Here is a 25,529-nt window from a genome sequence, read left to right on the forward strand (position 1 = left end):
CATTTATTATTTGTAAGGTTAAAAATCAGGATTAGTAAAAGGAAGGGATGACATTATTGAGTTTTATTTATTATTGATAATAATAATAATAATAATAACAACAGCCATTGGCATGGCCCAAATGCAACGTGTCCCAATATATTTCCATTCTGTTCTGTCTGAATGTAATTTGAATGGTATTTCTTGTGTTTTCATAATTATTGCCTCTTATCATTAATTATTATGAAGGTTAAAAATCCAGGATTAGTAAAAGGAGGGGCTGACATTCTTGAATATTATTATTATTGTTATTATTATTATTAATTATTATGAAGGTTAAAAATGAAACGAAGGGATGACATTAAGTATTACTTTTATTTTTTATTTTATTATTATTATTATTAATTATTATGAAGGTGAAAAATCAGGATTCATGAAACGAAGGGATGACACTATTGAGTATTACTTTTATTTTTTTAATTTATTATTGTTATTATTATTATTATTATCTATTGGCATGGGCCAAATGTAACATGTCCCAATATATTTCAATTCTGTTCTGTCCGAATGTAATTTAAATGGTATTTCTTGTGTTTTCATAATTATTACGTCTATCATTAATTATTATGAAGGTTAAAAATCAGGATTAGTAAAAGGAGGGGATGACATTCTTGAGTATTATTTATTATTATCATTATTATTAATTATTATGAAGGTGAAAAATCAGGATTCATGAAATGAAGGGATGACACTATTGAGTATTACTTTTATTTTTTTAATTTATTATTATTATTGTTATTATTTATTATTATTATTATCTATTGGCATGGGCCAAATGCAACATGTCCCAATATATTGCCATTCGGTTCTGTCTAAATGTAATTTAAATGGCATTTCTTATGTTTTCATAATTATTACGTCTATCATTAATTATTATGAAGGTTAAAAATCAGGATTAGTAAAAGGAGGGGATGACATTTTTGAGTATTATTTATTATTATCATTATTATTAATTATTATGAAGGTGAAAAATCAGGATTCATGAAACGAAGGGATGACACTATTGAGTATTACTTTTATTTTTTTAAATTTATTATTATTATTATTATTATTATTATTATTATTATTATTATCTATTGGCATGGGCCAAATGCAACATGTCCCAATATATTTCCATTCTGTTCTGTCCGAATGTAATTTAAATGGCATTTCTTATGTTTTCATAATTATTACGTCTATCATTAATTATTATGAAGGTTAAAAATCAGGATTAGTAAAAGGAGGGGATGACATTTTTGAGTATTATTTATTATTATCATTATTATTAATTATTATGAAGGTGAAAAATCAGGATTCATGAAACGAAGGGATGACACTATTGAGTATTACTTTTATTTTTTTAATTTATTATTATTATTATTATTATTATTATTATCTATTGGCATGGGCCAAATGCAACATGTCCCAATATATTTCCATTCTGTTCTGTCCGAATGTAATTTAAATGGCATTTCTTATGTTTTCATAATTATTACGTCTATCATTAATTATTATGAAGGTTAAAAATCAGGATTAGTAAAAGGAGGGGATGACATTTTTGAGTATTATTTATTATTATCATTATTATTAATTATTATGAAGGTGAAAAATCAGGATTCATGAAACGAAGGGATGACACTATTGAGTATTACTTTTATTTTTTTAATTTATTATTATTATTATTATTATTATTATTATCTATTGGCATGGGCCAAATGCAACATGTCCCAATATATTTCCATTCTGTTCTGTCCGAATGTAATTTAAATGGCATTTCTTATGTTTTCATAATTATTACGTCTATCATTAATTATTATGAAGGTTAAAAATCAGGATTAGTAAAAGGAGGGGATGACATTTTTGAGTATTATTTATTATTATCATTATTATTAATTATTATGAAGGTGAAAAATCAGGATTCATGAAACGAAGGGATGACACTATTGAGTATTACTTTTATTTTTTTTAATTTATTATTATTATTATTATTATTATTATTATTATTATTATTATTATTATCTATTGGCATGGGCCAAATGCAACATGTCCCAATATATTTCCATTCTGTTCTGTCCGAATGTAATTTAAATGGCATTTCTTATGTTTTCATAATTATTACGTCTATCATTAATTATTATGAAGGTTAAAAATCAGGATTAGTAAAAGGAGGGGATGACATTTTTGAGTATTATTTATTATTATCATTATTATTAATTATTATGAAGGTGAAAAATCAGGATTCATGAAACGAAGGGATGACACTATTGAGTATTACTTTTATTTTTTTAATTTATTATTATTATTATTATTATTATTATTATTATTATTATTATTATTATTATTATTATTATCTATTGGCATGGGCCAAATGCAACATGTCCCAATATATTTCCATTCTGTTCTGTCTAAATGTAATTTTAAATGGCATTTCTTATGTTTTCATAATTATTACGTCTATTATTAATTATTATGAAGGTTAAAAATCAGCATTAGTAAAAGGAGGGGATGACATTTTAGAGAATTATTAATTATTATTATTATTGTCCCAATATATTTCCATTCTGTTCTGTCTGAATGGTATTTCTTGTGTTTTCGTAATTATTGCCTCTTATCATTAATTATTATGAAGGTTAAAAATCCAGATTAGTAAAAGGAGGGGATAACATTATTGAGTTATTGTTGTTGTTGCCGTTGTTGTTGTTGTATGTTTTCCGGGCTGAATGGCCATGTTCCAGAAGCATTCTCTCCTGACATTTTCCCAAGTATTGAGCCCAGGACGTAAAAGATTGAGCCGCTTCACCAAGTTGCCCCAAAATCCTGTACTAAATACACAGACAAAAAAACGTTCTGAAATTGAGCTGCTATGTATTAAAATCCGTTGTTTCGGGGGTAAGGAGAGGCAGCGATGATAACAAGTGCGAGAAAAAGAATATTATTTTTTCCCCGAACATGGCTATTCGTTTCTAAGTTTGGAATATAGAAGCGCACGTTGACTATTTGGAATATAGAAGCGCACGGGAATCGCTCCTCCGTGGATCTGCAAAATATGAGCCTCTTCTGCTGGTGAGTTACATATATATATATAATATATGTGTGTATATGTCTACAGAAATTATATTCCTATCTCAGATATATTTTCCAGCAGACGCCGAAAATGTTTCCGATACCGGTAACTGGGACGTCTCGACCGCTAGCTAAATATTTCCCTCTATCCGTATAAAAATCGCACTTTATCTATATGTATATGTGTTTGTTTCTTTCTTTCTCCCTTCGAGTCCCGAAACGACCGCTCTCGTTGCCTCCAAAAGCTCTGGCAATAAATAAATAAATCTCTCCTGTGTCGAGGAGGAGAACGAAAACAATGATCAAGTCATGTCTTTAGAGGTAAGAAAACCTGAGCATGGAATGTCTTGTTATAGAAAGGACCTGAAAAAAAGGGAGTCTTGGGCCCGTCAAGCTCAGTCCCGCGGAGATCGGCCGCCCGTTCTCCGTTCACGCTTCGCCCAAGTGTCCGGTCGCCGACGCCGGACACTTTTGCCGCCTCGCCGTCCAGTCCGGCTCTTCCGTGCCTTCTTGGGCTCCCAAATATCTCCCGCTTTCACACGCTCTCGGCACACGGCTCAAGGAAATCGCCATCCGTTCCGAAGACTCATAAGATGTCGTCGTAGTCCAAAAGCTTGGAGTGTTGGCGGGTCTTCCAGAGGCGGTAGAGGCGGAAGTCGAAGTAGGTCTCGATCATTTGCTTTCCTGGAAGAAGAAGCAAGAGGCATATTAAGTCCAGTTGTGTCCCACCGGAGCAGTACCTATTGATCTACTCACACTCTGGGGGTCGATGTTCATCTCCATTTCTAAGCCAAAGAGCCGGCGTTGTCCGTAGACACCTCCAAGGTCATGTGGCCACTGGCATGATTGCATGGAGCGCCATTACCTTCCCACCGGAGCAGTACCTATTGATCTACTCACACTCTGGGGGTCGATGCTCATCTCCATTTCTAAGCCAAAGAGCCGGCGTTGTCCGTAGACACGTACTGCATGGAATGCCATTACTTTCCCGCCGGAGCAGTACCTATTGATCTACTCACACTCTGGGGGTCGATGCTCATCTCCATTTCTAATCCAAAGAGCCGGCGTTGCCCGTAGACACCTCCAAGGTCATGTGGCCACTGGCATGACTGCATGGAGCGCCGTTACCTTCCCGCCGGAGCAGTACCTATTGATCTACTCACACTCTGGGGGTCGATGCTCATCTCCATTTCTAATCCAAAGAGCCGGCGTTGCCCGTAGACACCTCCAAGGTCATGTGGCCACTGGCATGACTGCATGGAGCGCCGTTACCTTCCCGCCGGAGCAGTACCTATTGATCTACTCACACTCTGGGGGTTGATACTCATCTCCATTTCTAAGCCAAAGAGCCGGCGTTGTCCATAGACACCTACTGCATGGAATGGCATTACTTTGCAACCGGAGCAGTACCTATTGATCTACTCACACTCTGGGGGTCGATGCTCATCTCCATTTCTAAGCCAAAGAGCCGGCGTTGTCCGTAGACACCTACTGCATGGAATGCCATTACTTTCCCGCCGGAGCAGTACCTATTGATCTACTCACACTCTGGGGGTCGATGCTCATCTCCATTTCTAAGCCAAAGAGCCGGCGTTGTCCGTAGACACCTACTGCATGGAATGCCATTACTTTCCCGCCGGAGCAGTACCTATTGATCTACTCACACTCTGGGGGTCGATGCTCATCTCCATTTCTAAGCCAAAGAGCCGGCGTTGTCCGTAGACACCTACTGCATGGAATGCCATTACTTTCCCGCCGGAGCAGTACCTATTGATCTACTCACACTCTGGGGGTCGATGCTCATCTCCATTTCTAAGCCAAAGAGCCGGCGTTGTCCGTAGACACCTACTGCATGGAATGCCATTACTTTGCAACCGGAGCAGTACCTATTGATCTACTCACACTCTGGGGGTCGATGCTCATCTCCATTTCTAAGCCAAAGAGCCGGCGTTGCCCGTAGACACCTCCAAAGTCATGTGGCCACTGGCATGACTGCATGGAGTGCTGGAGCAGTACCTATTGATCTACTCACACTCTGGGGGTCAGTGCTCATCTCCATTTCTAAGCCTGTTGTTAGCTCCAGCTTCTATAATAAATAGACCCCCTGGTGGTGCAGCGTGTTAAAGCATTGAGCTGCTGAACTTGTGGGCCAAAGGTTCGAATCTGAGGAGCGGAGTGAGCTCCCAGTGTTAGCCCCAGCTTCTGTCAACCTAGCAGTTCGAAAGCATGCAAATGTGAGTAGATCAATAATAAAAAATAGAGTAAAATAAACGTAAGAGTAACAACAATAACAGAGTAAAATAATAAATGTAATAATAATAATAGAGTAAAGTACTAAATATACTATATATACTTGAGTATAAGCCGACCTGAATATAAGCCCACCAGGACCCTCACCCAAGTATAAGCTGAGGAGGTTTGTTTTCAGTCCTAAAAAAGGGCTGAAAAATTAGGCTTATACTCGAGTATCTACAGTACATTATCGCAACACACGAACGTGTCGTGACACACCATTTGGAAAGCTCTGACCTATATTGTTCTCTGGACAACTCTAGTTCTTCTAGGGTGGACATGTCCAAACTACAGCCCGCGGTCCAATTGCGGCCCTTGTTCGCATTCTCATCGGCCCCTTTAATAGAATCAATAACACGTGGCCTGTGTGTATAAGAAAACTACAAAGTACAGGTGCAACTCTGTCTAGATATGCAGATCTGTTGGGTATTTTCACCAAATCTGAGGACACAACGATCACAATGGAGGATCCAGATCACCCATGTGTTTTGGACTTCAACTCCACAAGCAGAAAATTAGTCATTGCAGGCCTTGATATTGAATGTTGGCCGGCTGTTCGGAGTTGTCAGAATTGAAGTCCAAAACACATGGAGGACCAAAGTTTGAGATTCCTGGAGAAATGTTTTCTTTAAGAATCTCGATGTCCTCCTCGGCAATTCCTTGGTGAGCTTTGGCCCGATTTTGATGCTAGAACCACACTGGAAGATCTGGAGATTCCTAGAAAAGTGACCTTCCGATCGATTCATAGAATCATAGAATAGTAGAGTTGGAAGAGACCACATGGGCCATCTAGTCCAACCCCCTGCCAAGAAGCAGGAAATCGCATTCAAAGCACCCCCGACAGATGGCCATCCAGCCTCTGCTTAAAAGCCTCCAAGGAAGGAGCCTCCACCACGGCCCCGGGGAGAGAGTTCCACTGGTGAACAGCCCTTCTCACAGGGAGGAAGTTCTTCCTGATGTTCAGGTGGAATCTCCTTCCTTTCCTGTAGTTTGAAGCCCTTGTTCCCTTGCGTCCTAGTCTGCAGGGCAGCAGAAAACAAGCTCCCTCCCTCCTCCCTATGACTTCCCTTCACGTATTTGTACATGGCCCTCATCATGTCTCCTCTCAGCCTTCTCTTCTGCAGGCTAAACATGCCCAGCTCTTTAAGCCGCTCCTCATAGGGCTTGTTCTCCAGACCCTTAATCATTTTAGTCGCCCTCCTCTGGACGCTTTCCAGCTTGTCAACATCTCCCTTCAACTGTGGTGCCCAAAATTGGACACAGTGTGATTCCAGGTGTGGTCTGACCAAGGCAGAATAGAGGGGAGCAGGACTTCCCTGGATCTAGACGCTATTCCCCTATTGATGCAGGACAGAATCCCATTGGCTTTTTTAGCTGCCGCATCACATTGTTGGCTCATGTTTAACTTGTTGTCCACGAGGACTCCAAGGTCTTTTTCGCACACACTGCTGTCAAGCCAGGCATCGTCCCCCATTCTGTATCTTTGATTTCCATTTTTTCTGCCGAAGTGAAGTCTCTTGCATTTGTCCCTGTTGAACTTCATTTTGTGAGTTTCGGCCCATCATCTCTCTCGTCTGTCAAGATCGTTTTGAATTCTGCTCCTGTCTTCTGGAGTGTTGGCTATCCCTCCCAGTTTGGTGTCGTCTGCAAACTTGATGATCGTGCCTTCTAACCCTTCGTCTAAGTCGTTAATAAAGATGTTGAACAGAACCGGGCCCAGGACGGAGCCCTGCGGATGGCACTCCACTTGTCACTTCTTTCCAAGATGAAGACGACGCATTGGTGAGAATCACCCTTTGGGTTCGTTCGCTTAGCCAATTACAGATCCACCTAACCGTAGTTTTGTCTAGCCCACATTTTACTAGTTTGTTTGCCGAAAGCGTTTATTTACCTTGAGCGGAGAGTTCGAGAGGAGACTCAAAAGTCACGCGACAGGGACTCATGAGATTCTTCAGGTTTTGGAAAAGCTGGAAGGCAAAGAAATATATCCGCCTGGGTCAGTTGGGACAAAGCTGAAAGGCTTGTATTAAAATATTCAAATGCTTTGGGTATGTTTCTCCATTGAGCCGCCACATGGTGCTTATGCAAAAATTTTAAGTCGTATTAAAATGTATTAAACCCAGACTTCCGAAGTGATATCCAACACGTGGGCATGGCCTGCGCCTAAAACTTACAAATCAAAACTTATTGGTTTATTATTACAGTAGAGTCTCACTTATCCAACATAAACGGGCCGGCAGAACGTTGGATAAGCGAATATGTTGGATAATAAGGAGAGATTAAGGAAAAGCCTATTAAGCATCAAATTAGGTTATGATTTTACAAATTAAGCACCAAAACATCATGTTTAACAACAAATTTGACAGAATATGTAGTTCAATACACAGTAATGCTATGTAGTAATTACTGTATTTATGAATTTAGCACCAAAATATCATGATTTATTGAAAACATTGACTACAAAAATGCATTGGATAATCCAGAACGTTGGATAAACGAGTGTTGGATAAGTGAGACTCTACTGTATTATTATTATTTAAAGTATTTATATTCCGCCCTTTTTTCTCACCCCGAAAGGGACTCAGGGTGGATCACAATGCACATATACATTGCAAACATTTAATGCCATTATTAGACATACAACGTACATAAAATAGAGGCAATTTAACATTTTCCAGATTCCGGCGAAAATGTAGTTGTCCCCTCTGGGGTGAAAACGGTGGAATATAAATATTCTAAATAAATAAATAAATAATTATTATTATTATTATTATTATTATTATTATTATTATTATTCTGTTTATTTAAATCAGTGCTGGGCTGAGAAGAAATCCCTCTATGATTTGCCCTTGGAGGTCCCTTCCAACTCAATAGGGGAAGCATATTAATTAGTTTAGAGGCTGGGTGGCCATCTGTCGGGAGGGTTTTGATGGTGCCCTTCTGCCTGGCTGGACTAGATGGCCCTTGGGGATTCCCTCCAATTCCAGGATTGGAATTGGGGGAAAAGAGCAGTATATAAAATAAATAAATAAATAAATAAATATTGGTTTCTATTGGTTAATATATATGAGAGACGTTCAATGAGATAGTTGTTGTGGCTTTAAAAAAAGTTTTTGTCAAAACTTTTTTAAAATTCCCTAAAATCATTAAATGTCTGAATTTTTCCAAAAGTTGCGGGGAATGATCCCCTGTTATCTTGTATCATTGCAGAGAAAATTCGAGGAGATCGCTCTTGTAGTTTTAAAAAAAATATTGTTTATAAAAACTTTGAAAATTTCCCAAAAAATCAATGGATGAGTGAAATGTTCCGAAACCTATCCGGTATTTTGTTAGGTCCTTAGTTTCATTTTATCTCATCATTGTACTCTTGCATAGATGGTTCAGAACTGTACTTGGTGGTTGATTGATATTATTAACTATTATAATATCCCTGTTTTATATTGTATTTTGTTTTTATCTTGTTATACTGTGAATTGTATGTATGTTGTTTTTGTTTAACTATGTTGTTCAGGCTCTGCCCGATGTAAGCCGCCCCGAGTCCCCTTGGGGAGATGGTGGCGGGGTATAAATAAAGTATTATTATTATTATTATTATTATTATTATTAAACTTGGTGGGCTAACAGTAGTCAATGTGTTCTATCATCGTAGCAAGTTTCACCCCTGAAATTTCCCGAAGTGCACAATTAACGAAAAAGGAACACAATTTTGTTAGTGAAAATATTTTCACTAACGACACTTTAGAAACACTTTAGAAATGAAACACGATGAATGTTGAAACGTTGCACATGCCTAATATCTATAATCGATCAAATTTTATTCAATACAGTGTCCGTACTGGGAATAATAATAATAATAATAATAATGTGGAATATAAAAATATTGGGAATTTTGTTAGTGAAAATATTTTTACTAACGACACTTTAGAAACACTTTAGAAATGAAACATGATGAATGTTGAAACGTTGCACATGTCTAATATCTATAATCGATCAAATTTTATTCAATACAGTGTCCGTACTGGGAATAATAATAATAATAATAATAATAATAATAATAATAATAATAATAATAATAATGTGGAATATAAAAATATTGGGAATTTTGTTAGTGAAAATATTTTCACTAACGACACTTTAGAAAACACTTTAGAAATGAAACACGATGAATGTTGAAATGTTTCACATGCCTAATATCTATAATCGATCAAATTTTATTCAATACAGTGTCCGTACCTTCTCTCCATTGTGGTTTCCCAAGACGTAACATCCCATTATGTGGACGACGTTTGGGTCCGGGTTCAACTTACTCATCAGATGGCCCAGTCGCTTCCAGAAACTGCAGAAAAAAACCCCACAAAATTGGAATTATTGTCATTTTCCTACCATCATACCTATGTACAAGTCATCCCTGAGTTACAAACATCCGACTTACTAATGACTCATAATTACAAACAAGGGCGAGACAACCGGATAAATTATGCTGAACTTTTCCCACTTAAAGAATAATAATAATTATGTATTTTTGGCTGTGATTTTTTAAAATACTATTGATATTTATTTCTGTTTAAATGTTTGTATATTTGCAGAATTTAAATTGTATTGAAATGCTTTTAATGTAAGCCGTTTTGAGTCTCCTTTGTGGAGGGCAAAAGCGGGGTATAAACACACACGGGAATAAAATTGTTCATATTATACAGTACTTTGTGTTCCTTATTTTATACTTATATATATATTTATATACTTATATAAAGTAGAATCATACTGGGGAGAATAGTAATAATAATATTTCACAGTATTTTTATATTCCTATTATTATTATTATTATTATTAAACCCAGGGAAATAATATTTCTAAGTATTTTTATATTCATCATCATCATCATCATTTTCCAAGTATTTTTATATTCATCGTCATCATTAATATAAATAATTCCAGGGAAATAATAATATTTCCCACTATTAGTTATTCTTTATTATTATTATATAAAGTGAAATAAAATGAACAATACTGGAGAAATAATAATAATAATAATTCCCAATATTTTTATATTCCATATTATTATTATTATTATTATTATTATTATTATTATTCATCCCAGGGAAATAATAATATTTCCAAGTATTTTTATATTCATCATCATCATCATTATTAATATAAATAATCCCAGAGAAATATTTATTATTATTATTATTATTATTATTATTATTATTTATCCTAGGGAAATAATATTTCCAAGTATTTTTATATTCATCATCATAATTATTAATATAAATAATCCCAGGGAATTCATCCTCATCCTCATCATTAATATAAATAATCCCAGGGAAATATTTATTATTATCATTATTATTATTATTCATCCCAGGGTAATAATCATATTTCCAAGTATTTTTATATTCATTGTCGTCGTCATTAATAATATAAATAATCCCAGGGAAATATTTATTATTATTATTATTATTATTATTATTATTATTATTCATCCCAGGGAAATAATAGTTCCATGTATTTTTATATTCATCATCATAATTATTAATATAAATAATCCCAGGGAAAATGTATTATTATTAATATTATTATTATTATTATTCATCCCAGGGAAATAATAATAATTCCCAATATTTTTATATTCCATATTATTATTATTATTATTATTATTATTATTATTATTCATCCTAGGGAAATAATAATATTTCCAAGTATTTTTATATTCATCGTCATTATTAATATAAATAATCCCAGGGAAATATTAATAATATTTCCCACTATTTTAGATTTTATATTATTTTTATTGATATAAAGTGGAATAAAATGAACAATACTGGAGAAATAATAATAATAATTCCCAATATTTTTATATTCCGTATTATTATTATTATTTCCTTGGGATTATTTATCTTTCTATTGATATAAAGTGGAATAAAATTAACAATACTGGAGAAATAATAATTCCCAATATTTTTATATTTCATACTATTATTATTTCTTTGGGATTATTTATATTTCTAATACTAATATCAATAATAATATAGAATATAAAAATACTGAAAAATAACATCTGGAGGGCCGAAGTTTGTCCGAAGTTTGTCTAGATCTTACTAACTCGATGATACTTACTAGATCATATCTTCCTCCTTCTCCACTTTTGCAAAAGTAGCGACTTTATTCTTCAATAAATATAAATGGCCTGGACCCCCCTGTAAAAAGAAAGAAATTCAGAATCTGAAGCTATTACTATTATTATTGGGTAATAGTAATAATAATAATAATAATAATAATAATAATAATAATAATAATAATAATGTGAGGACTATATAGCCTCTGTCGGGAGAAAGATCAACGCTACGGGATCTTGGGAGTTGTAGTTTACCTGGCAGAAGATCAACAATTTCCAGATTTTGCAGCCCTTTCGATAGATGTTCAGCTTCTTCTCGATTTCTTCTGCAGAAGGAAAGGAAAGTCTTTAGCATTAAGATTTACGGATTTCCATTGCTGACCATTACTCCATCCAATTTAATTTTAAAATACACACTTACCCAAAATGTCATCAAATGTGGCATGTTCGTGATCCTGTAAGGAAAAGGAGAAGGATAGCTAAATATTAGACATGTCCAAAAAATCGTTTTGAATCGTATATCGGAATTATTTCGGATTGTTCTCGCTTTTTGATACGCATTCCGAGACATTGTCTCACAGCGCAACCAGCAATGTAATTCGAACCATTGTTGGCCCATTCTCTAATTGTCTCTTAATGTTTTGTTAATTCCCCCCCCCCAAAAAAATTTTTTTAAAATATATTTTTAAAAAGATTAAAAACAATTTTTTTGTTTCTGCAACCTACCTTGAATGGGAGTTTAGCGCAGCCTAACATGGCTGCCGCTCCCCGGCCAATCAGAAGCTTCCACGATGGACGCAAAGGTGGGGGCTAACGTCCTCTGCGTCCACATGGAAGATTGCCATACAAGCCCGGTGTGTAGCGATTGCGCATGCGCGTCCGCCATTTTAGAAACATTTAGAATCATTACGAATTTTCGGAAATATCCGAAATTTTTGGGTGAAAAAATCGGAAATACTTTCTATATCAAAGCGCCAGCGCCCCCTACTTTAGAAACGAGAATTGAAACATTTTTTTCATTGATCGGACATGCCTAAGCCATATCTCTAATATCTTCAATTTTTTCTTGCCATTCTTCCTTATTCGGAATATCTTGTAATTTCCAATGTTTCGCATATATAATCCTTGCTGCCGTGCAGTACATAAATAATTTGTCTTCATTTAAATTAAAGTTTGCTTCTGAATCTGTCAAACCTAATAAATAGTATTCTGGTTTCAACGGAAAAAAATTTCGTAGCATTTTTTGAGACTTCCAATGTATCATCTTCCAATATTTTCTTGTTTCAAAACATGTCCACCAGGCATGGTAGTACGATCCAATATGACTTTTACATTTCCAACAGATATTTTGAGTTCCCTTGTATTTTTCGGTGTAATATATCACCTGTGGAACGATTTTAGCCAGTTTTCCTTTAAGTCCCAAGCATAAGTATATTTTCTTTTCTTTTTCTAATTTCCTTTTTCTAACTTATTCTAAGTTTTTACCCAGCCGATTTTAACCTAGGATTATAAACACGGAGAACTGTTTGCATGCTAGTTCCATGAGTCACATAAAATAACAACAACAACGTTATTATAATAATTACTAGCTGTGCCCGGCCACGTGTTGCTATGGCGTAATCTGGTGGTATGAGAATCAGCCAGGCTTTGAAGCTGCAAGGCTATTTATTCCCGTTTATTTGTTTAGGTTATTTTGAGTGGAAATCGTACTTTGGATGTGTTGGTGTATTGTGGCCAAATTTGGTGCCATTTGGTCCAGTGGTTTTGTGGTTATCTCGATTCTACAAACGTACATTACATCTATATATATAAAAGAGTGATAGAATCCTGGCACCGAGCAAAACAACAAAACTAAACACCCCCAACCTCGAAATTTCACAACACAATCCATCATCCACGCCTCGCGGTTGAAACCACAAAATATCACGTCACAAACCTCCACAAGGCCTAAAAAACCCCAAAAACCGGAGCTATTCAGTGCAATTCCAATGGGCCACAGCAACACGTGGCAGGGCACAGCTAGTTTTTATATATATACATTATTGCTATTGTTGTTATTGTTGGATCTGGGACTCATGGAGTACAGTTTGCATGCTACTACAGTGAGTTACATGAAAATAATAATAATAATAATAATAATAATAATAATAATAATAATAATAATAATTTTAGACGAGAAGAAATTCAAAGACAAAGCAAAGTTCGCCATAGACTTACATAGAGAATGGGGATGATGGATGGGTCATCCCGGCGGATGATGGTGGGGACGTACTCGGCTTTGGGCACTTTGGAGGAAATGAGCTGAAAAGAAAGGGAGGAAAAGAAGAAATAAGCATATTGCGGCCAACGGTCGGGGACGATGGACACTCAATACTCTGATAGGCAGTCATTAATCTCTGAGAGGCATCCATTGATCTCTAATAGGCCCTTGCTGACTGCTGATAGGCAGCCATATCTCTGATATGTGGTCTTTGATCACTGATGGGTGGTCATTGAGCTCTGATAGATGGTCATTGTAAAGAAGTACAAATTTTGGTTTACAGATGTTATGTTTGGTTGTGTCTTTATGTTTTAAAAGGGTAAGTATTACAGTTATTACATCTCAGCACTCAGGGGCTGGTTGCCATGGAGAAGTAGGAAGAGCCAACTGCCGTTTAGTTGAAGAAAGTGCAGAGTTTAAAAAAGAAATTCAGTCTGTGCTCTGATGAGGCACAGGGAAGATTGATTCCAGGTTGATGGGATCAAGGAGACTCAATTGTTCATTTTGAGTCAGTTTTAAATAAGTTTGGTGACTTATTTAATGTAGTCTGTGTCCTGGTAAGGAACAGAGAATCTGTGATAGTATATCACAGGGGTGACTGTGGTTTGAAGTCACTGGATAGTCCAAGTTTCGGACTTTGGGAACCAATCCCAGCTGGACTCACAGAGATCCATTGAAGTAACAGTTAGAAAGGAGCAGATAGTTAGTCATTGAGCTCTGATTGGTGGTCATCGAGCTCTGATAGTCATTGAGCTCTGATCGGTGGTCATTGAGCTCTGATAGTCATTGAGCTCTGATTGGTGGTCATCGAGCTCTGATAGGTGGTCATTGAGGTCTGATAGATGGTCATCGAGCTCTGATAGATGGTCATCGAGCTCTGATAGATGGTCATCGAGCTCTGATAGGTAGTCATTGAGCTCTGATTGGTGGTCATTGAGCTCTGATAGGTGGTCATTGAGGTCTGATTGGTGGTCATTGGGCTCTGATAGGTAGTCATCGAGCTCTGATAGTCATTGAGCTCTGATTGGTGGTCATTGAGCTCTGATAGGTAGTCATTGAGCTCTGATAGGTAGTCATTGAGCTCTGATAGGTAGTCATTGAGCTCTGATTGGTGGTCATCGAGCTCTGATAGTCATTGAGCTTTGATAGATGGCATTGAGCTCTGATAGATGGTCATTGAGCTCTGATAGGTAGTCATTGAGCTCTGACAGATGGCATTGAGCTCTGATAGATGGTCATCGAGCTCTGACAGATGGCATTGAGCTCTGATAGATGGTCATCGAGCTCTGATAGATAGTCATCGAGCTCTGATAGGTAGTCATTGAGCTCTCTGGTGGTCATTGAGCTCTGATAGACGGTCATTGAGCTCTGATAGACGGTCATTGAGCTCTGATAGACGGTCATCGAGCTCTGATAGATGGTCATTGAGCTCTGATAGATGGTCATCGAGCTCCGATAGACGGTCATCGAGCTCTGATAGGTAGTCATTGAGCTCTCTGGTGGTCATTGAGCTCTGATAGACGGTCATTGAGCTCTGATAGACGGTCATCGAGCTCTGATAGACGGTCATCGAGCTCTGATAGATGGTCATTGAGCTCTGATAGATGGTCATTGAGCTCTGATAGATGGTCATCGAGCTCTGATAGATGGTCATCGAGCTCTGATAGATGGTCATTGAGCTCTGATAGATGGTCATCGAGCTCTGATAGATGGTCATTGAGCTCTGATAGATGGTCATCGAGCTCCGATAGACGGTCATCGAGCTCTGATAGGTAGTCATTGAGCTCTCTGGTGGTCATTGAGCTCTGATAGACGGTCATTGAGCTCTGATAGACGGTCATCGAGCTCTGATAGATGGTCATTGAGCTCTGATAGATGGTCATCGAGCTCCGATAGACGGTCATCGAGCTCTGATAGGTAGTCATTGAGCTCTGTGGTGGTCATTGAGCTCTGATAGACGGTCATCGAGCTCTGATAGATGGTCATCGATCTCTGATAGACGGTCATCGAGCTCTGATAGGTAGTCATTGAGCTCTGATAGGTGGTCATTGAGCTCTGATAGATGGTCATCGAGCTCTGATACATGGTCATCGAGCTCTGATAGGTGGTCATCGAGCTCTGATAGACGGTCATCGAGCTCTGATAGACGGTCATCGAGCTCTGATAGACGGTCATCGAGCTCTGATAGATGGTCATCGAGCTCTGACAGATGGCATTGAGCTCTGATAGATGGTCATCGAGCTCTGATAGATAGTCATCGAGCTCTGATAGGTAGTCATTGAGCTCTCTGGTGGTCATTGAGCTCTGATAGACGGTCATTGAGCTCTGATAGACGGTCATTGAGCTCTGATAGACGGTCATCGAGCTCTGATAGATGGTCATTGAGCTCTGATAGATGGTCATCGAGCTCCGATAGACGGTCATCGAGCTCTGATAGGTAGTCATTGAGCTCTCTGGTGGTCATTGAGCTCTGATAGACGGTCATTGAGCTCTGATAGACGGTCATCGAGCTCTGATAGACGGTCATCGAGCTCTGATAGATGGTCATTGAGCTCTGATAGATGGTCATCGAGCTCCGATAGACGGTCATCGAGCTCTGATAGGTAGTCATTGAGCTCTCTGGTGGTCATTGAGCTCTGATAGACGGTCATTGAGCTCTGATAGACGGTCATCGAGCTCTGATAGATGGTCATTGAGCTCTGATAGATGGTCATCGAGCTCCGATAGACGGTCATCGAGCTCTGATAGGTAGTCATTGAGCTCTGTGGTGGTCATTGAGCTCTGATAGACGGTCATCGAGCTCTGATAGATGGTCATCGAGCTCTGATAGACGGTCATCGAGCTCTGATAGGTGGTCATTGAGCTCTGATAGATGGTCATCGAGCTCTGATACATGGTCATCGAGCTCTGATAGGTGGTCATCGAGCTCTGATAGACGGTCATCGAGCTCTGATAGACGGTCATCGAGCTCTGATAGACGGTCATCGAGCTCTGATAGATGGTCATCGAGCTCTGATAGACGGTCATCGAGCTCTGATAGACGGTCATCGAGCTCTGATAGACGGTCATCGAGCTCTGATAGACGGTCATCGAGCTCTGATAGACGGTCATCGAGCTCTGATAGACGGTCATCGAGCTCTGATAGGTGGTCATCGAGCTCTGATAGACGGTCATCGAGCTCTGATAGATGGTCATTGAGCTCTGATAGACGGTCATCGAGCTCTGATAGGTGGTCATCAAGCTCTGATAGATGGTCATTGAGCTCTGATAGATGGTCATTGAGCTCTGATAGGTAGTCATCGAGTTCTGATAGGTAGTCATTGAGCTCTGATAGGTAGTCATCGAGTTCTGATAGGTAGTCATTGAGCTCTGATTGGTGGTCATCGAGCTCTGATAGGTGGTCATCGAGCTCTGATAGATGGTCATCGAGCTCTGATAGATGGTCATCGAGCTCTGATAGACGGTCATCGAGCTCTGATAGACGGTCATCGAGCTCTGATAGAAGGTCATCGAGCTCTGATAGGTGGTCATCGAGCTCTGATAGGTGGTCATCGAGCTCTGATTGGTGGTCATTGAGCTCTGATAGTCATTGAGCTCTGATTGGTGGTCATCGAGCTCTGATAGATGGTCATCGAGCTCTGATAGATGGTCATCGAGCTCTGATAGATGGCATTGAGCTCTGATAGATGGTCATCGAGCTCTGATAGACGGTCATCGAGCTCTGATAGGTGGTCATCAAGCTCTGATAGATGGTCATTGAGCTCTGATAGATGGTCATTGAGCTCTGATAGGTAGTCATCGAGTTCTGATAGGTAGTCATTGAGCTCTGATAGGTAGTCATCGAGTTCTGATAGGTAGTCATTGAGCTCTGATTGGTGGTCATCGAGCTCTGATAGGTGGTCATCGAGCTCTGATAGATGGTCATTGAGCTCTTATAGATGGTCATCGAGCTCTGAAAGATGGTCATTGAGCTCTGATAGACGGTCATCGAGCTCTGATAGACGGTCATTGAGCTCTGATAGATGGTCATCGAGCTCTGATAGACGGTCATCGAGCTCTGATAGGTGGTCATCGAGCTCTGATAGGTGGTCATCGAGCTCTGATAGACGGTCATCGAGCTCTGATAGATGGTCATCGAGCTCTGATAGACGGTCATCGAGCTCTGATAGAAGGTCATCGAGCTCTGATAGACGGTCATCGAGCTCTGATAGGTGGTCATCGAGCTCTGATAGACGGTCATCGAGCTCTGATAGACGGTCATCGAGCTCTGATAGACGGTCATCGAGCTCTGATAGATGGTCATCGAGCTCTGATAGATGGTCATCGAGCTCTGATAGACGGTCATCGAGATCTGATAGATGGTCATCGAGCTCTGATAGATGGTCATCGAGCTCTGATAGACGGTCATCGAGCTCTGATAGACGGTCATCGAGCTCTGATAGATGGTCATTGAGCTCTGATCGGTGGTTGTTGACTCACCATGATTTTAGGTGGGACGAAGTCCTCCCCGCTGCAGGCGGTGGCTTCGGCCTCCTTCTCCGCCTCCCAGTTCAGGTCGACTCCCTTGTCGGGAACGCAACACGGATCCGGAGGCTCATGGCCTGTGGTTGGTGGAAACAAAGAGGATGAGGATCTCCCCACATACGTGTGCATGGAAGACATCTCCAAGAGCCCACACATGCTTTCCCTGTTGTCCTATGGAAGATGGTCAAGGATGAAGCCCTAAAGGATGCTTGGCGTCGGGCTAAGAACGTGGAACCAAGCATCTGGTGCCTCGAGCGGGGTGGTCGAAACGTGGTTTGGATGCCCCACGGGATAGATAGGTGACACCTCCAACCCTTTCGGGACTGAATCAAAACCCAACATCGGCAACCCAACAGCCAACTCAACCTGACCATGGAGTAGAACGCTAGCTCTACTCTACTCTTCCCCAAATTGATTTGGGAATAATAATAATAATAATAATAATAATAATAATAATAATAATAATAATAATACTTTATTTGTAACCTGCCCTATATCTCCATAACTTAGCACTCAAGGAATCTCCGATCCAAACTGTACTCAATGGGTCTCCAATCCAAGTGAAATATTATTACAAATTATATTAAATTATTGTTGTTGTTGTTGTTGTTATAATTATATTTCGCTCATGAAAATGGCACTTCATAATTCCCCAGTCCAATAACAATAATACCAATAAAAACACTACATTATTACTATTATTACAAATTATAAATGATAATAATAATCATTATTTGAAACACAAGATGAGTCCATAGCAGACACTTATTATTATTATTATTATTATTATTATTATTATTATTATTATATGTAAATGGAACTAACTGTACTCAAGGATTCTCTGATCCAAACTGTACTCAATGGGTCTCCAATCCAAGTGAAATATTATTACAAATTATATTAAATTATTGTTGTTGTTGTTGTTATAATTATATTTCGCTCATGAAAATGGCACTTCATAATTCCCCAGTCCAATAACAATAATACCAATAAAAACACTACATTATTACTATTATTACAAATTATAAATGATAATAATAATCATTATTTGAAACACAACCAGATGAGTCCATAGCAGACACTCTGTATTATTATTATTATTATTATTATTATTATTATTATTATTATTATTATTATATGTAAATGGAACTAACTGTACTCAAGGATTCTCTGATCCAAACTGTACTCTATGGGCCTCCAATCCAAGTGAGTTATTATTACAAATTATATTAAATTGTTGTTGTTGTTGTTGTTGTTGTTGTTGTTATAATTATATTTCGCTCACGGACGTACCATGAAAATGGCACTTCTTGGTTCCCCAGTCCAATAACAATAATACCAATAAAAACACTACATTATTACTATTATTACACATTATAAATTATTATTATTATTATTATTATTATTTGAAACACAACAAGATGAGTCCATAGCAGACACTCTGTATTATTATTATTATTATTATTATTATTATTATTATTATTATTATTATATGTGACTCACGGAAGTACATACAAACAGTGCTCCATGGCTCGCAGATACAATACAATAACAATAACAATAATAACAATATGTTGTTGTTGTTATTGTTACTGTTGTTATTATTATTATTAATATTTTATGTGGCTCATGAAAGTAGAATGCAAACAGTAGTCCATGGGTCCCAGATACAACAACAACAACAACAACAACAAGAGCAATACGTTGTTGTTGTTGTTGTTGTTATTGTTGGTGCATGTGGCTCATGAAAGTAGCATACAAACAGTACTCCATGGGTCCCAGATCCAACAACAACCACAATAGCAATACCTTGTTGTTGTTGTAATTGTAGTTGTATGTGGCTCATGAAAGTAGAATACAAACAGTACTCCATGGGTCCCAGATCCAGTAACAACAACAAAAACAATACATTGTTGTGGTTGCTGCTGCTGCTGCTGTTGTTATATGTGACTCATGAGAGTAACATACAAACAGTACTCCATGGGTCTTAGATCCAATAACAACAACAAAAACAACAACAATAACAATACGTTGTTGTTGTTGCTGCTGCTGCTGCTGTTGTTGTTATATGTGACTCATGAGAGTAACATACAAACAGTACTCCATGGGTCCTAGATCCAATAACAACAACAACAATAATAACAATACATTGTTGTTGTTATATGTGACTCATGAGAGTAACATACAAACAGTACTCCATGGGTCCTAGATCCAATAACAACAACAACAATAATAACAATACATTGTTGTTGTTATTATGTGACTCATGAGAGTAACATACAAACAGTACTCCATGGGTCCTAGATCCAATAACAACAACAACAACAACAATAATAACAATACGTTGTTGTTGTTATTATGTGACTCATGAGAGTAACATACAAACAGTACTCCATGGGTCCTAGATCCAACAACAACAACAACAATAATAATAACAATACATTGTTGTTGTTATTATGTGACTCATGAGAGTAACATACAAACAGTACTCCATGGGTCCTAGATCCAATAACAACAACAACAACAATAATAACAATACATTGTTGTTGTTATTATGTGACTCATGAGAGTAACATACAAACAGTACTCCATGGGTCCTAGATCCAATAACAACAACAACAATAATAACAATACATTGTTGTTGTTATTATGTGACTCATGAGAGTAACATACAAACAGTACTCAATGGGTCCTAGATCCAATAACAACAACAACAACAACAACAATAATAACAATGCATTGTTGTTGTTATTATGTGACTCATGAAAGTAACATACAAACAGTACTCCATGGGTCCTAGATCCAATAACAACAACAACAATAATAACAATGCATTGTTGTTGTTATTATGTGACTCATGAGAGTAACATACAAACAGCACTCCATGGGTCCTAGATCCAATAACAACAACAACAATAATAACAATACATTGTTGTTGTTATTATGTGACTCATGAGAGTAACATACAAACAGTACTCCATGGGTCCTAGATCCAATAACAACAACAACAATAATAACAATACATTGTTGTTGTTATTATGTGACTCATGAAAGTAACATACAAATGGTACTCCATGGGTCCTAGATCCAGTAACAACAACAAAAACAATAATAACAATACATTGTTGTTGTTATTATGTGACTCATGAGAGTAACATACAAACAGTACTCCATGGGTCCTAGATCCAATAACAACAACAACAATAATAACAATACATTGTTGTTGTTGTTATGTGACTCATGAAAGTAACATACAAACAGTACTCCATGGGTCCCAGATCCAGTAACAACAACAACAATAATAACAATACATTGTTGTTGTTATTATTTGACTCATGAGAGTAACATACAAACAGTACTCCATGGGTCCTAGATCCAATAACAACAACAACAACAATAATAACAATACATTGTTGTTGTTATTATGTGACTCATGAGAGTAACATACAAACAGTACTCCATGGGTCCTAGATCCAATAACAACAACAACAATAATAACAATACATTGTTGTTGTTATTATGTGACTCATGAGAGTAACATACAAACAGTACTCAATGGGTCCTAGATCCAATAACAACAACAACAACAACAACAATAATAACAATGCATTGTTGTTGTTATTATGTGACTCATGAAAGTAACATACAAACAGTACTCCATGGGTCCTAGATCCAATAACAACAACAACAATAATAACAATGCATTGTTGTTGTTATTATGTGACTCATGAGAGTAACATACAAACAGCACTCCATGGGTCCTAGATCCAATAACAACAACAACAATAATAACAATACATTGTTGTTGTTATTATGTGACTCATGAGAGTAACATACAAACAGTACTCCATGGGTCCTAGATCCAATAACAACAACAACAATAATAACAATACATTGTTGTTGTTATTATGTGACTCATGAAAGTAACATACAAATGGTACTCCATGGGTCCTAGATCCAGTAACAACAACAAAAACAATAATAACAATACATTGTTGTTGTTATTATGTGACTCATGAGAGTAACATACAAACAGTACTCCATGGGTCCTAGATCCAATAACAACAACAACAATAATAACAATACATTGTTGTTGTTGTTATGTGACTCATGAAAGTAACATACAAACAGTACTCCATGGGTCCCAGATCCAGTAACAACAACAACAATAATAACAATACATTGTTGTTGTTATTATTTGACTCATGAAAGTAACATACAAACAGTACTCCATGGGTCCTAGATCCAATAACAACAACAACAACAACAATAATAACAATACATTGTTGTTGTTATTATGTGACTCATGAAAGTAACATACAAACAGTACTCCATAGGTCCCAGATCCAATAACAACAACAACAACAATAATAACAATGCATTGTTGTTGTTATTATGTGACTCATGAAAGTAACATACAAACAGTACTCCATGGGTCCTAGATCCAATAACAACAACAACAACAACAATAATAACAATACATTGTTGTTGTTATTATGTGACTCATGAAAGTAACATACAAACAGTACTCCATGGGTCCTAGATCCAATAACAACAACAACAACAACAATAATAACAATACATTGTTGTTGTTATTATGTGACTCATGAGAGTAACATACAAACAGTACTCCATGGGTCCTAGATCCAATAACAACAACAACAATAACAATACATTGTTGTTGTTACTGTTGCTGTTGTTATATGTGGCTCACGGAAGTAGCATGCAAACAATAATCCTGATCTTGGGAATCTGGTAGCCAGCATTTTGTTTGGGAGCTGTAGTGCCAAATGGGATCTTTTCCAGCTTTGCAATGTCGACACCGAGAAGAAATGCTGACAACTATCTCTCTTGCCAATGCGTCTATGGGTCTCGCCTTGCCTATCTTAGACCTCCAACTATCTGATACATCCAAATTATTTGGGGTTTCCACTCCAGATGTTATCTACTCCCGAGGTGTGTTATCCCCGGGTTGCAATTTCTATTATTTTGGGTCCGGGATGGGAAGTCGGGCACGCAAAGGAACGTACTTTCTCGGGAATCATTGAGGTTTTCGGGCTTAGTGGGAGTGGGGTCGCTCCAGGACCGGCTGAAGCTCCTCTCGCGCCGCTCGGCAAAGGCTAAAACAAATTAAACAATAATAAGGGAATCGCAACAACAGCCTTTTTTTTTCGTGACCGGAACAAAACACGGGACCGGGTAAGGGCAAGGCGGGGAATGTTTCTCTATATGGTTTGGTCCGGATGAGCAAATGAGGCAAAGAAGCGACGAAGAAAGGTCCCCTTATCCTTCCCTCCCTTTGACCACAATTCCCATCGTCCAGTCAAGGGAAACATTGGATTCATACATTCATCGCAACCATGTCTTTGGTGGCTTCACTCACTCTGTGCCTTCATGCGGCGGCTCCCCACCATTCGGAGATGCTTCCTGAAGTTTCTGAAAGAAGAACAAGAAAGAAAGAAAGACCTTGAAACATTTGTAGGAACAAAGCTAGTAAAAAGGGGGCACTTTTGTCATACGACAATCATATGAAACAAAGAAAGACCTTGAAACATTTGTAGGAACAAAGCTAGTAAAAAGGGGCACTTTTGTCATATGACAATCATATGAAACCAAGAAAGACCTTGAAACATTTGTAGGAACAAAGCTAGTAAAAAAGGGGCACTTTTGTCATACGACAATCAAATGAAACAAAGAAAGACCTTGAAACATTTGTAGGAACATAGCTAGTAAAAAAGGGGCACTTTTGTCATATGACAATTATATGAAACAAAGAAAGACCTTGAAACATTTGTAGGAACAAAGCTAGTAAAAAAAGGGGCACTTTTGTCATACGACAATCATATGAAACAAAGAAAGACCTTGAAACATTTGTAGGAACAAAGCTAGTAAAAAGGGGGCACTTTTGTCATACGACAATCATATGAAACAAAGAAAGACCTTGAAACATTTGTAGGAACAAAGCTAGTAAAAAGGGGCACTTTTGTCATATGACAATCATATGAAACCAAGAAAGACCTTGAAACATTTGTAGGAACAAAGCTAGTAAAAAAGGGGCACTTTTGTCATACGACAATCAAATGAAACAAAGAAAGACCTTGAAACATTTGTAGGAACATAGCTAGTAAAAAAGGGGCACTTTTGTCATATGACAATTATATGAAACAAAGAAAGACCTTGAAACATTTGTAGGAACAAAGCTAGTAAAAAAAGGGGCACTTTTGTCATACGACAATCATATGAAACAAAGAAAGACCTTGAAACATTTGTAGGAACAAAGCTGGTAAAAAAGGGGCACTTTTGTCATACGACAATCAAATGAAACAAAGAAAGACCTTGAAACATTTGTAGGAACAAAGCTGGTAAAAAAGGGGCACTTTTGTCATACGACAATCAAATGAAACAAAGAAAGACCTTGAAACATTTGTAGGAACATAGCTAGTAAAAAAGGGGCACTTTTGTCATATGACAATTATATGAAACAAAGAAAGACCTTGAAACATTTGTAGGAACAAAGCTAGTAAAAAAGGGGCACTTTTGTCATATGACAATCATATGAAACAAAGTATTACCGTTACAGAGAGCAATTGCCTTGGTCAATAACTTCAACCTTGTCAACCTACAACTTCCATGATTTCATGGCACTTAAAGTGGTGTCAAACTGCATTAACTTTATGCTGTAGGTGCACCCCAGAGGAAGAAAAAAAAATGAAAAATATAAAATATAATTAAATTAATTATATAAAATATAAAAATATAATATAAAAATATAAAATTAAATAATAATAAAATTATATAAAATATAAAAATATAATATAAAAATATAAAATTAAATAATAATAAAATTATATAAAATATAAATATATAATATAAAAATATTTCTAAAATATATAAAAAATGAATGATTTTTAAAAAAAAATAATTGGCATCTCGCAATCGCGCAATCTCGCCATTTCAATTTTTGCCGTCATGCCAACTGTCACCACTAGATGGCAACAGCACTCTATCTGTCAATTACAATACACTTGACAGTTGACGTGTCAAACTTCTAGATTCGTTGACTTCTGTTGCTTTCTATCTCACTCCATAACTTATTATTTTTGCAGAGAATGATTCTCTATCATAGATAAATTCAAAATACTCCCAAATCCGACATATAAGGGGCTGAGACCAGCTTTGTCTTGGTAATAATTCAATGCACAATGTTTTCTGTACAAAAAAATTATTAATATTGTATAACATTAACCCCAGGCGATA

The 25,529-nt window shown here is 37.2% G+C and overlaps 1 protein-coding gene across 4 annotated transcripts in view; it reads right to left on the bottom strand.

Moving 5' to 3' along the window:
* Positions 1-2,326: 2,326 nt before the first annotated feature.
* Positions 2,327-25,529, bottom strand: part of nsmf (NMDA receptor synaptonuclear signaling and neuronal migration factor) — a 65,512-nt gene continuing 42,309 nt past the window's right edge. For 3 of the 4 annotated variants that reach the window (XM_062959089.1, XM_062959087.1, XM_062959090.1), the window contains exons 5-14: positions 23,656-23,708; positions 23,303-23,392; positions 18,228-18,349; positions 13,706-13,789; positions 11,910-11,943; positions 11,744-11,814; positions 11,491-11,570; positions 9,607-9,709; positions 7,265-7,340; positions 2,327-3,765 (exon numbers count right to left, since the gene is read on the bottom strand). In XM_062959089.1, coding sequence (XP_062815159.1) covers positions 3,668-3,765; positions 7,265-7,340; positions 9,607-9,709; positions 11,491-11,570; positions 11,744-11,814; positions 11,910-11,943; positions 13,706-13,789; positions 18,228-18,349; positions 23,303-23,392; positions 23,656-23,708 — 811 coding nt within the window. In that variant the 3' untranslated portion in view covers positions 2,327-3,667. The remainder of the gene's footprint in view (positions 3,766-7,264; positions 7,341-9,606; positions 9,710-11,490; positions 11,571-11,743; positions 11,815-11,909; positions 11,944-13,705; positions 13,790-18,227; positions 18,350-23,302; positions 23,393-23,655; positions 23,709-25,529) is intronic. The other variant, XM_062959088.1, reaches the window with a different exon arrangement.

This window comes from Anolis carolinensis, unplaced genomic scaffold (assembly GCF_035594765.1).
Source record: "Anolis carolinensis isolate JA03-04 unplaced genomic scaffold, rAnoCar3.1.pri scaffold_7, whole genome shotgun sequence".
Taxonomy (NCBI): Eukaryota; Metazoa; Chordata; class Lepidosauria; order Squamata; family Dactyloidae; genus Anolis; species Anolis carolinensis.